This window comes from Pipistrellus hanaki, assembly GCF_964339955.1.
Source record: "Pipistrellus hanaki genome assembly, chromosome: 5".
NCBI lineage: Eukaryota > Metazoa > Chordata > Mammalia > Chiroptera > Vespertilionidae > Pipistrellus > Pipistrellus hanaki.
The window spans coordinates 54,669,865-54,683,014 of record NC_140507.1 but is presented as its reverse complement, the minus strand read 5'-3'; the positions used below and the strand labels follow the sequence as shown (position 1 = coordinate 54,683,014).

At 43.0% G+C, this 13,150-nt stretch overlaps 1 protein-coding gene across 1 annotated transcript; it reads right to left on the bottom strand.

Annotated features, from left to right (window-relative positions):
* Positions 1–8,828: 8,828 nt before the first annotated feature.
* On the bottom strand, positions 8,829–10,232 carry LOC311622285 (tripartite motif-containing protein 75-like; the record flags this gene model as incomplete). The annotated part of the gene is made up of 1 exon (XM_084883256.1): positions 8,829–10,232. The coding sequence occupies one exon, from the start codon at positions 10,230–10,232 to the stop codon at positions 8,829–8,831; it is 1,404 nt and encodes a 467-aa protein (XP_084739382.1).
* Positions 10,233–13,150: the final 2,918 nt, after the last annotated feature.

The following is a 13,150-nucleotide window of genomic DNA, read 5'->3' as shown; positions in this document are numbered from 1 at the left end:
ACTCTGCCCTTTCCCCACCCCCCATTGTCCTCATCCATAGGTGCAGTTTATGTTTAGTCTCTTCCCGCATCCACCACTCCCCTTTTCCCTGAGAATTGTCAGTCCACTCCCCTCCCATATCTCTGATTCTATTATAATCTACAGTTAATATTGTTCATCAGGTGTTTTTTTTAACTTCCTTTTGTTTGTTTTTTTTAAGTAATAAATTTTTATATTTTTAAGAATAAATTTTAAAATCTAATAATTTTAAACCTTGTTTTTTTTGCCCTGGGAACTGAGAAGCAAACTTGTTTACATGTAAACTTGCCCTTGGGCTATCAAAAGGTGTAGCCATTCAAATGTAAATGAACACATTGTTTAAAGATAGCTGCTGGCTGGAATCGGATTACCTGTTCTGGGTGGGAAGGGCATGTCCTCCCCTTTCTCCGTTAAAATTAAGGTGTTAGCTTTAAAATCTCTTTTTGGCAAGAGACCTTAAACTTTCAGAACTTTAAATTTTTCAGGTAGCACATAAATTAATTAACATTTTCTCAAATCAATAATACCTCCACATTCCCAAGGATACACTTCAAACAAAAGACATATCCAAATAGATGAACCAACCTCATCCAGACCCCACACAAGGAACTCACAGTTCAACACCCCAGCACTACAACAACTCAACACAACCAGATCTAAGCCTTCATCACTTGATTCAGCAGACCCTAAAGTTCCCCCAAAATTTCCAGCCATGTCTGAGAAGCAGCCCTGGGGCATGGGAAGGCGAGGATCGAGCTGTTCCAGGCCTGGCCACTGCTGTTCCGGGCCTGGCTGCTGCTGCTCCGGGCCTGGTTGCTCTGGGCCCGGCTACTCCGGGACTGGCCACTCTGGGCCTGGCCGCTCCCAGCCTGGATGCTCCAAACCTGGATGCTGCTGCTCCGGGCCTGGCTGTGCCCGACCCAGCTGCTCCGGGCCTGGCCGCCCTGGTCTTGGCCACCTCCGCCCCAGGCCTGGCTGCTTCGGGCCTGGATGCTGCTGCTCCGGGCCCGGCTGCCACTGCCCTGGGCCTGACCGCTGCCGCTCCAACATTCTGTCTTTTTTTTTTTTTTTTTTTAACACATTTATGTTGCAATGTTGGCTGCTGAGTTGAGTTCTGTCCTAATCTTCGATTTTTCAAGATCTTTGTATTCTTTCTTAAGTAATTTTACTATCTTTTTGCTATAACTTGATTTCTTCACATTGAAAACTTCTTCTGTTTCTTCCTCCTCATCCTAGAAGCTCAGCAGGCTGGCCCACAACGCCCTTGTTCTCCTCCTGCACGGCTTAAGCCTGTTGCCGGGGTCGGCGCCACCCAGGAAGCAGCCCCAGGCCTCGGCTCCATGGCCAGCGATCAGCGGTCGAGGGCCCAGCGGCACCTCCCCCCCGGTGGCCCTGTCACCCAGCTCCTTGCCTGCGCCCAGCTCCTGCTCCTCATCGCGCTCTTCCCAGCCTGGAGCCTTTGTCTCCTTCCTGCCAGGGCAGTCTAGCATCAGAGTCAACGGTCCGTCCTCTGCGCACAATGTGCGCAACTCCGGGGCTCTGCTTTTCGCCGCTCCCCTGGGATTCGACCTCACAGCCCCGTCTCCCTCTGTTTGAGCCTGAGTCCCCAGGGTCTGGCCTAGAACTGGGGTTCAGCCCAGTCCGGAGCTTTTATTTCCTTCCCGCTAGGGAACGCCAGCCAGGAACTCAGCCTCCCCCTCCTCTCTGGCTCCGTCTATTCTGCGCGCGCGCGCAGCATGTCTCCATACCTTAGGCTTTTACAGCTCCTCTGATTTTCCTTCTGGTTTTCTTTTTCCTTCTTGTAGAATTTTCAGTCAGTTGACTTCCTGTAGCTCTGGGCAATGTCCATTTTATATTTTAGTTGTATTTTATTGAAGTTGTTGTGTGCGGCTGCGGCTAGGTGTTTACCTGTGCAGCCATCTTGGATCCTCTTCTGTCCAATGCCATTTACTTTTAAGTATTACACAATGATTGCATTTTGTTTCTCCCTAACTTTGTTTTCCTGTAATTAATAGTTCACTTATATTTCTCATTTGCTTTGTTTTCCATGTCCTTATCCTTAATTCCCAAACTCCCTGCAGTGGTTTAAATCTCAATTTAAACACAATTAGCGCCAAAACCGGGTTAGCTCAATGGATAGAGTGTCGGCTTGGGGACTGAAGGGACCCGGGTTCGATTCCGGTCAAGGGCATGTACCTTGGTTGCGGGCATATCCCCAGTAGGAGGTGTGCAAGAGGCAACTGATTGATGACTCTCTCTCATGACTCTCTCTCATCGATGTTTCTAACTCTCTCTTTCCCTTCCTCTCTGTACAAAATCAATAAAATATATTTTAAAAATAAATAAATAAATAAATAAACACAATTAGTTTTCTACCACTTGCTTTTCAGACCACTCAAGAAACCATCTGGTCCACTCCAATGCAGTTGTTCATTAAGCCAACTACTCAGATATCTTGGGGATACCCTTGGCTTTTTTGAGTTGTTTTATGTATTTCCATTTGGAGGTTGATGTCTTGTTTTGTTGGAGAATATCCTTCAGTAACTTCCTAATCAGGGTGGGTGGGAAATATTTTGAGAACTTAATGTCGGTAAGTTATCTCATTTTTTTAAAGTTTTTCAGGGTATAGAATTCTAGTTTTCAAATAACTTACCCTTATATATCATTTGCATTTTTATTGGTGAAATTCATTATAATGTCTGAAAATGACATTATGACAATAGACAATGTGCAATAAGCAAAACTGCATACAGAACTGGTCAGTTTTCCTAATCATGAATTCATATCCAGGGATTGTCAGCTGGCTTTCCAGTGAACAAACTCCAGTTCTATGTGCTACAGCTTCAATCATCTAAATATCTCATAAATTTTGAGACTATAATTAAAATAATGGATACAAAAAAAAAAAAGGCACAGGTAGAAATGGACATCATGATTGGTTGAAGTATTTGAGTAACTCCACACTGGCATGCATAGGACAATAAAGTGTAGGAAAGGAAACCTGTAGTGTGTACTTCATCAAACATGAGACTAGAGCTCAAAAAACTAAAAATCTGTACAGCCAGTGGTTTTGAGGAAGGTGGGGTAACCTCATGATGACTAATATTAGGTGAATCTTGCTTTACGGATTGTTTCTGCTTGAAGTGAACCCTTCTCAAGATAAAAGCACCTTGAGGACATTATGCTGGGAACCCTGAGCTTACCAAGACTACGAATGTATAGTGACTGCTAAGTAAATGGCTACATAAAAAATGTCTGCATATAGGGCAGAATTTTGACTGAGATGTTTTTGTTATTAAAAATTTGGTTTTGATCAGCTTTTTCTGTTATTTATTAAACAATTATTTCTTTCTCGGGGCTTAATTGAGCATTTTTTATTATTCCATTTCATTTCTTCTATTGAATTAATATTTTATAACTTTTAGAAACATTTCTAGTAGTCTAATCCTCACCTGAGGATATGTTTTTATTTATATTTGAGAGTGCGAGCAAAACATTGCTTGATTGCCTCCCATATGTGCCCAAGCAGGGAAAGGACTTGAAACCTAGATATGTGCCCCTGACCAGGAATTGAACCTTTTGGAGGAAGGAATAACACTCTAAAGTCCCAACTGAGCCACCAGGCCAGGTTTACAACATACATTTTTAAGTATCCTGCACTTTTGAAAAGTATTTCCATAGACTATTGTGTGGTTTTTTTTTTTTGTTTCAATACTTTAAAGATGACTATATATATACTATTTATATATAATCAATATATAAGTTATTGATTTCAGAGAGGAAGGGAAAGAGAAACATCAATGATGAGAGAGAATCATTGATCATCTGCCTCCTGCCCACCCCACTTTGTAAATATTTCATCATAATCTTGCTATACAGATTGCAAGAAGTTATGAATTATATCCAGTATAAAATAAGGCTAAATATTTTTGTGATATCACTTGAATAGATATGAAACCTGCTATTCAGGTCTTAAAATTAAACCTTACCAATTTTAACCAAGAAAAATGTCAGTCCTACTGGGTTTTACCTTTAGCAGAAAAAAGATTGCCCCTGTAACTAGTGCATGAAATTTATCACAGTTCTGTAACTGAATCCTACAGCATAAATCTTATTGTGCTAGTGTCTTCCTCCTTCTGGGAAGATAATTTTTACAAACTCATCCCAGTCACATTTTATCTTCTTCCATTTCTTGCTCTGAATAATGGTACCCTGACAGAATGTCTTCTGATTATAGTTTTGTGGTTTATTTCAAAATTTCAATGTCTTTCCTCTCCTTAGAGTAAAATGAGGCTATACTGTTTCAGGATTTAGAACAAGATTAATCATGAATTGATACTTTTGTAGACTGTAATGTGAAAAAGCCCATAATCATCATTCTGTACTTAAAATGAAAATGCCCTGGAGTTTTTATCATGTAATAGCTATTGTGGATACTTTATCAGTATTGTCAATCTAACTGATGCTGTTTCCTCTGCTATCTCACTTATTAGAGCTTTGAGTATGAAAACAAACTTGACCTAATATTCAAGTCTTTATACTTTTAAGGCTTTTGATGCTGCAGCCTGTTCATATTCCAATAAGGGCATATATTGCTCAAAATCAGAGTTTAATCTCTAGTATTCTGCAGCTTTAACCTATTTATAGTAAAGTATAATAATATCCTTTGGGCTTTTGCCTCTTCGAAACTGGTGAGTCCAGTGGGGAACTCTATTGCAGACACAAACCCTCTAGGTCCTCCCAAAGAGTAGATGTTATAGTATTTCTTTTTGGGTCATTCCTCATGCTACTATTTGGGATCAGTTGGCAATTTCAGTGATCTGTCAAGGTATCCTATATAATAAAAGGCTAATATGCAAATCGACTGAATGGCAGAAGCAATGGCAGCTATGACACGTACTGGTAACCAGAGGGCAGGCACTCAAGGCAGGAGCTTCCCCCTGATGGTCAGTGCGCTCCCACCAAGGGAGTGCCTCACAGAAGCCAGGTTCACAGCTGGCAAACACAGCTGTGATGGTGGTGGAAGCCTCTCCCACCTCCGTGGCAGAGCTAAGGATGTCCTATTCTAGCATAGTCCTGCTCCCTATCTTCTAGTTGGTAATAAAATTCCTCCTGGCATGGTGAGCAGTGGACAAGTCTGGGACAGAAAGCTTTTAGCTTCTCCCAGGTTATTGCAAGAGTGATGGCATTTGTGCTGAAACCGGTTTGGCTCAGTGGATAGAGTGTCAGCCTGCGGGCTGAAGGGTCCCGAGTCCGATTACGGTCAAGAGCACGTTCCTTGGTTGCGGGCACATCCCCAGTAGGGAGTGTGCAAGAGGCAGCTGATCGATGATTCTCTCTCATCAATGTTTCTAACTCTATCCCTCTCTCTTCCTCTCTGTAAAAAATCAATAAAATATATTAAAAAAAGAAAAAGAAAAGAGTGATGGCATTTGTGCCACATGGTTGTCACTGAATCTCCGAGTACAGGCACAATCAAGGCTGCCATGCCTCAAGCACAGTCTGTCAAAGCAACTAACTACCCTGAGCAGAAAACTGCTCATCCAGCTGATCCTTCATGACCAACTCTCCAGACAATGAGTCCAGGATGAAGAGGACAGCTCCTTTGCCCATCCCAAGTACCTTTCCATCCACCTCCTTGTGTCTCATGAAGAGGCCGACCCAAAGCCTGCTGTATGCTGCCACTAATCACAGGTTGGCCACCCAGAGTCCTCAGAGCTGCTGACCCATAGGCAGGAAGTACAGGTCCTCCTATGAGCAAGAATCCTTGCACTCTGAAGGATCCAAAGGTGGTTTTGTTCATTTTTTTTTTTTTGATGCCTTTCCCCACTCCAGTTGGATTGTGCTTGTTCTCTGCCACCTCCAGCCTAGCAGATTCCTGATCCCATTCTTAAATCTCATTCTACCATAGTTGATCCTCTCCCACATCCAGCTCACCAGACTCTGCTACCTTTTTCATTATATCCTATATACTAAAAGCCTGATATGCTAAGTGTGCTGTGATGTGCACTGACCACCAGGGAACAGATGATCTGACTGGTAGGTTAGCTTGCTGCTGGGGTCTGGCTGATTGGGCTGCACATGAGCTGGAGCTCTCCTATGGTCCCTCCCTGGCCTCTCTTGTGCACTGGTGGGGTCCCTTGGCCTGCCCTGTGCCCTCACAATCCAGAAACCTTCAGGAAATGTCAGAGTTGGTTTTGGCCTGATCCCTCAGGGACTCGCTGGTGCATGAATTCTTGTACCATGACTCTAGTACACAATGTATATATATATATTGATTTCATAGAGAAAGGGAGGAGAGATAGAAACATCAGCGAGAGAATCATTGATTGGCTGCCTCCTTCAAGCCTCACAATGGGAATCCAGCCACAAAGGGTCCATGTGTCCTGGCTAGGATGGAACGCTGACCTCAATGGTTTTCTTTTAGGCATCTCTTGTAACCCAATCTAAGGTTGATGAAAGAAAAGGGAAGCCCTAACCGGTTTGGCTCAGTGAATGGAGCGTCAGCCTGTGGCCTCAAGGGTGCCAAGCTTGATTCCAGTCAAGGGCATGTACCTTGATTGCAGGCACATACCCAGTGGGGAGTGTATGGGAGGCGGCTGATTGGGGAGGCAGCTGATTGGTTTTTCTCTCTATCCCTCTCCCCTTCTCTATTTTTTTAAAAAAGGAATTAATCTATATAAACAACTTGGCTATTCTGATTCTTGATATCTAATGTGACATATAATATTAAATTCTACCTTTAAAATGTAGATATACAAATACACTGAAGGTATTTAGGAAGATTTTAAATATTTAATTTCTGATGAAGGAAAGCTATACATATATTCCCTTAAACCCCAAAGCCACACAACTGCCAAAAGTTTGACTTTAAATGAAAATGGCCAAAATATTTGTAACATTACAAAGTAAATATTTCTATTACAGATTATTATTCATATCTGTAAAGGTTCAAGGACATAACATAATACATGACTCAAGAAAATGAAAGATTAGCCTGGATGGTGCGACTCAGTTGGTTGGACATAATCATCATGCATCAGGAAGTTGCCAGTTCAATTCCTGGTCAAGGGCACATGCCCACTTGCAGGCTTGATCCTGTTAGTGGGCATGCAAAGAGGCAGCCCATCAATGTTGTACTCTCACATCAATGATTCTCACCTCTCCCTACTCAGTATTATTTTGTCTATTAGGTCTGTCTTATACCATATAAATTCTATCAGCTATCCATTTTTTACTAAAATTACTATTAAGGTTTTTTTAGGAAATGATTTTGTATATTGCTTTTAGTAGTATTGCTATCTTAATACTTCCAATCCATGAGAATGTGATATCTTTCAATTTACTTAGGTCTGTAATTTCAGCAATGTTTTAGTTTTCAGTGTATAACTCTTGGTCTCCTTGGAAGGCTCAACTTTCTGGTTGCACCAAAGGGTGGAACACCTGGAATTCTCAACTTTCTCAGGTGTGAAAAAAAAAAAGATGAAAGATCTTGATTAGATCTAAAAAATCTGATCAAGACACCATTTAAAAAATATATTCATAAAAATAGCTGGAAGACCTATTTGATTTGGTTCACTGGGTAGAGCATAAGCCTGCAGGCTGAAGGATCCCATGTTCAATTCCTGTCAAGGGCATATGCCTGGGATGTAGGCTCCGATTCCCAGTGGGTGGTGTACAGGAGGTACCAATCAAAGATTCTCTCATAATTGATGTTTCCATCTTTCCCTCTCCCTCTCCAAAATCTGTCAAAATGTATTTAAAAAAAAAAAAAAATAGAGGCCTGGTGCATGAAATTTGTGCGGGGTGGGGTGTCCCTCAACCTCTGCAATCTGGGATCCCTCTCACAACCACTTGACCACCTGCCTGCATGATTGCCCCTGACTTCTGCCTGCCATCCTGATAACCCCCTAAGCATTCCCCTGCCAGCCTGATCAACACATAACAGCTCCCCTGTAGGCCCAATTGCCCTTAACTGATCTCTCCTGCAGGCCTGGTTGCCCCCAACTATCCTGCCCTGCAGGCCTGGACCCCACTGCCCTCCCCTGCATGTCTGATCTCCCACCACTGCCCTCCCTGATGGAGTGACAATTTGCATATTACTCTTTTATTATAATAGTTGGGAGCAATCAGTACCTTATTCTCAACGGATGCAAAAATAAAATAATTGTAAACCTCCAAGTTCCCCTATAATTCTATCATCTCTCCTACTTGGAATGTATGAGAAACTTATGCATAGAGTTGCATTCTAAAACATAGACGAAATACATTCTAATCCAAAAATTTCAGAAACACTTCAGAAAGAATGGATCAGTCATTATTCCAAATATTCCACACTTCCATTTGTTCCCATTAATCCATGCTCTTAAAGATAAATGGGGGGAATAGGGAAATGAGAGTAATGTTCCAAATCACAGATGTGTCTTTATACAAAATTTTGATGCTAGCCCTGGCCAGTATGACTTTAGTTGCAGCATCATCCATGAACCAAAGGGTGGCTGATTCTATTCCTAGTCAGGGCACATACTCTGATTGGGGTTCAATCCCACCTTGGTCCATTCTGCAGGCAACCAAAAGTAATTCTCTCTCACACTGATATTTCTTTTTCCCTTTCCCTCTCAAAAAATCAATAACACTAAAATATTTTGATGCTGGATCACTGAGAGTTCTACAAAATTCTAACTATATGAGGACCTAGGTAATACTTGCAATAATAAATATTTAAAATATACATGAATTAAAAATTATGGTTAAAAAATTCTATGTACTAGATCACAGGAAAAATATGAAGCAAAGACTGTTCATCCTTCCTAATCTCTTAAAGCACAGACAGTAAGAGGTTTGGGGTCACATCCGATATAGAAATAAGGCTTTAGCACTTCAGAAAATGTGTCCCTGAAGGTATGGATATGAGACATGTCATTCAAACTGTAAAAGGAAACCTGACCCAACTCATAGTCCAGATAGATGCCAATCCCTCTGGGCATTTCCTTCAGCACAAGGGTGACAGGAACAGACCCTCGTGCCACATAGTCACCATCCAGCAGCTGAATCATCCAACATCTGTTCTGTCTTCTCAGGTGCTGCTTTCTCTCCTTGAGGAGGGAGTCTTTACAGACCCCCACAGCCCACTCAGGCTTGTCATCCACCTGGACCTCCCAGTAATGTCGGCCACAGTCAAACCCTTTAGTACCCAGGACAACTGGGTCAACCATAAATTGCTTTGGATTCTGGTGAACTCTTTGCTTTTTCTTCACAAAAGTCACAGACTTTCTATCCTCAGACACCAGCAGATTAGGATGTGCAGTTTCAGGATCTAGGGTAATTTCTTCTCTAAATCTCTGCATAATTTTCTGCAGGGCTGAACATTGTGGAGGAAGACTGAATTCTTCTCTCTTATACTGGAAACAATAGACACCTGGAGGCTCTAGTTTTTCAGAAGGGTGGAGGACACCTTTGATATTCATCATCATTTTTACATCTGACATCACACTCTTCTCAGCCATCTCCTTTAGTTGAACTTTAACTTTGTAAATGTGGTCTGACAATTCAGTTTTGTTTGCGCGGAGATTCTGTTGAATGTGCTTCTCTTCTGCAGCTAGCCTTGAGAGAACTGCCTCTTGCTCACAGTCAACAGACTCTATCAGCTGCTCAAATTCAGAGGCTAACTTTTCTCTCTGGTTTTCCGCCTTTTCTCTCAGTTCTGATAGTCTCCGGTTTTGGGTGTCAAGTAGTTTCTGAGTGTTTGCCATCTGCTTCTTCAGGGGCCCAATGTAACTCCTGAACCTTTGCCTGTGATGAGAGGCAGCCTCCACTATGGGCCTCACCTGGTGGCCCTGGTGGTCAGGGGGCTCAGTGCACAGGGCACACAACAGCTGTAGGTCCTCCTCACAGAAGAGGGTCAGGGCCTGGTTGTGCTTCTCACACAAGCGTCTTCCTTCTTGCCGCTTCCTCTTATCCTTGGTGATCTGGAGGAGCTTGACCCTGTCTACCATCCTTCCTATCTGGATGTTGCTCCACGTGTGCAAGTTTTTGCATGGATAACGGCACACAGGACATGGGAAAATGTCCTCCTGATCAGTCCACGACTGCTGGATGCAGGAGCGACAGAAGTTGTGCCCACATTCAATGGTGACAGGGTCTCTCATGATATCCAGACAGATGGGACAGTTGATTCTTATCTGTAGTTTTTCCACAGCTTCTTCACCTGCCATTGCGCCCTGAGTGAAGGATGGGACTGAGGTGTGTTTCTCCATGAGGTTGAGTTCTGTGAAACTTCTCCACCCAGAAGCTGATGCACCTTCAGATCTCGCTGACCTTCCTGTGTTAATTCTCTCTATCAATAAGGGCAGCCCTTGGAGTCCAGTGAGGTCCTTAGCTACAGAGGAAGCTGCCCAGAGGAGTTCTTCTGTCCACCTGCAGCCAATCAAAGTAGTTTGAGAACTACTGTTCTTGGCGGCTCAGAGGATATGAATCCAAGTTCAGCAATTCTCTTGGTCAGAAAGCAATCGTAACTTTTAGGTACTGATTGGTTCCTGGGGATGAGAAAATAGAGTTTCATGTAAAAAAAAAAAAAAATGAAAGAAAGAAAGAAAGAAAGAAAGAAAGGAAGGAAGGAAGGAAGGAAGGAAGGAAGGAAGGAAGGAAGGAAGGAAGGAAGGAAGGAAGGGAGAAAGGGAGAAAGGAAGAAAGGAAGAAGAAAGAAAGAAAGAAAGAAAGAAAGAAAGAAAGAAAGAAAGAAAGAAAGAAAGAAAGAAAGAGAGAGAGAGAGAAAGAGAGGAAGAGAGAAAGAGAGGAAGGGAGCGAAGGAGGAAGGGAGGGAGGAAAGGAGGGAGGGAGGGAGGAAGGGAGGAAAGGAAGGAGGAAAGGAGGGAGGGAGGAAGAAATGAAGAAAGAAAGGAAAACTATTTACTATTTGTTCTGCTGCTCTGCCCTGTTAACTGCCACTTTTGAGGGAACCATTGACTTCTTTTCCCCAGCCCTACAGTCACCTATACCCACATTAATAACTGTGGGTCTGCAAGGAACTACCAAAGGTGTGAGAATGTGTCCTACTTGATTCTCTGTCCCTGTGATAGGTTCCGACTTTAGTCACCTATTATCTAGGGGGTTAGGGGAAGTGCTTTACATCCTTAACAGTAGAGAGTCAGGTAAACAATTGTAAAAATCCCAACATCCATCACTTCCAGTTTTTGAAAAACCTCAGCAATGGATTTGGCACTTTTTGTTTTAAAATACAGTTATTTCTGCCCTGGCCAGTGTGTGCCACTGATTACAGTGTTGACCCGATTACCCAAGAGTCTTGCGTTTTCCGTTCAAGAGCATGTGCCTACTGCAGGTTGCATCCCCAGCTCCGCTGGGGGCAATCTCAGGAGGCAACCAATGGACTTGCTTCCCACAGCAATGCTTTTCCTTTCTCCTCCACCCCACTCCCTCACTGCCTTCCACTCCCTACAAAACCATCAATGGAAATATATTCTCAGGTGAGGATTAGCATAGAAAAAAGAAGTAATTTCTAGTAACACTGAATTCATGATACAGTCAAACCCCATCTCCCATCCCAAACAATACAGTTCACTCAACCAAATTATTCACAGAAAATGTCTCAGTTGTCCACCAAAACTTCATTTTCCACCTGACAGCTCTTTCATGCTAATACCTCAGCATGACAAAGTATCTCAGACAAAAAAACAAGAAAGGAATGCTTTTGTTGGTGGCTAAATCAATAATTAGCCCTATATTAAAACATGAGATGACCCAACAGAGAGCTAATGCAGCCTTAGTCCAGTTTGGCTCAATGTATACAGGTTTGGAATGAGTACCTACGGGTCCCAGGTTCATTTCCATTTAAAGGCGTGTACCTGGGTTGCAGGGTCCTCTGGGATCTGGCCCTGGTCTGGGCACCTGCAGGACCAACCAATCAACATGTTTCTCTCACATCCATGTTTCTGAATTTCCCTCTCTCGTCAGTCTCTAAAAAAAAGCCATTGGAAAATATCTTCTGGTGAGGATTACAAAAATAAGAAAGATAACTAATGTTGGTAAGGCTGTGAAAGTGCTCACAAAACCATCACAGCCAAATGACAGGTAGGAAAGCTGTTGCTGATTGGATAAATGAAAAGCACATAGCCAGTCATAGCATTTCCTAAACAGTTGAGAAGACAGTTGAGCTTCCCCTTACAGTCAGCACTTATCCTAGTAGAGACCAAGAAGAGGCTGGAATGACCTCCGCCCGGGGTCACCTCGGCCACCACACATCAAGGAACAGTAAAGACAGTATCATGAATTTTTTCAACTCACGCTGAAAAATAACACACATTTAGAAGATCTTAATTCCCCGTTCCTATAACCTCTTTGTAACCTTAGTTTCTGTGCAGCTGCCATGGCTAAAGCTGTTGAATAAGTAAATACTGGCCAGGTCTTCGGGTTTCCTTTAGGCACTGAGAGATTTTGGCTACCTGCTTATACTGAGTGCCTGCAGGCCTATTTAGAAGGTCCAGTCAACACAGGGTCTGAGTTATCTGGGATTCAGACCCATATCTCTAACCTCTCCCAGCCCTCCTACACAGAATCACTCCCACCTATCTCTGCCTGTACACACACCCGGCCTCTCTGACACATAATGGAAGGTAGTCCACATGCAGCTCCTGACCAGCACCTTTAGGTGCTTTGTCACCCCCTTAGTTCAGATTGGGATCTCGGCTTCCAAAATTTTAGCAAAAGCATTTGATGACTTAGGAAGGCCTGGAACCATGACAGCATTGGGCTTAAATAACCTGAATCTGCAAAAACCGGTTTGGCTCAGTGGATAGAGCATTGGCCTGCTGACTGAAAGGTCCCAGGTTCGATTCTGGTCAAGGGCATGTACATCCCCAGTAGGGGGTGTGCAAGAGGCAGCTGATGGATGATTCTCTCTCATAGATGTTTCTAACTCTCTATCCCTCTCTCTTCCCCTCTATAAAAAATCTGTAAAATATACACTTTTAAAAATAAATAAAATACCCAAATCTGATTTAGAATTCCCTCAGGAAGAGAGGACTGGGCCCTTCCAGGGCAGCTGCACAGAAAGCAGGTTTTTACTGCCCATGGCTCTGGGCAACTCTGTGCAGCTGGTTTTTGAGGACCATTGCCT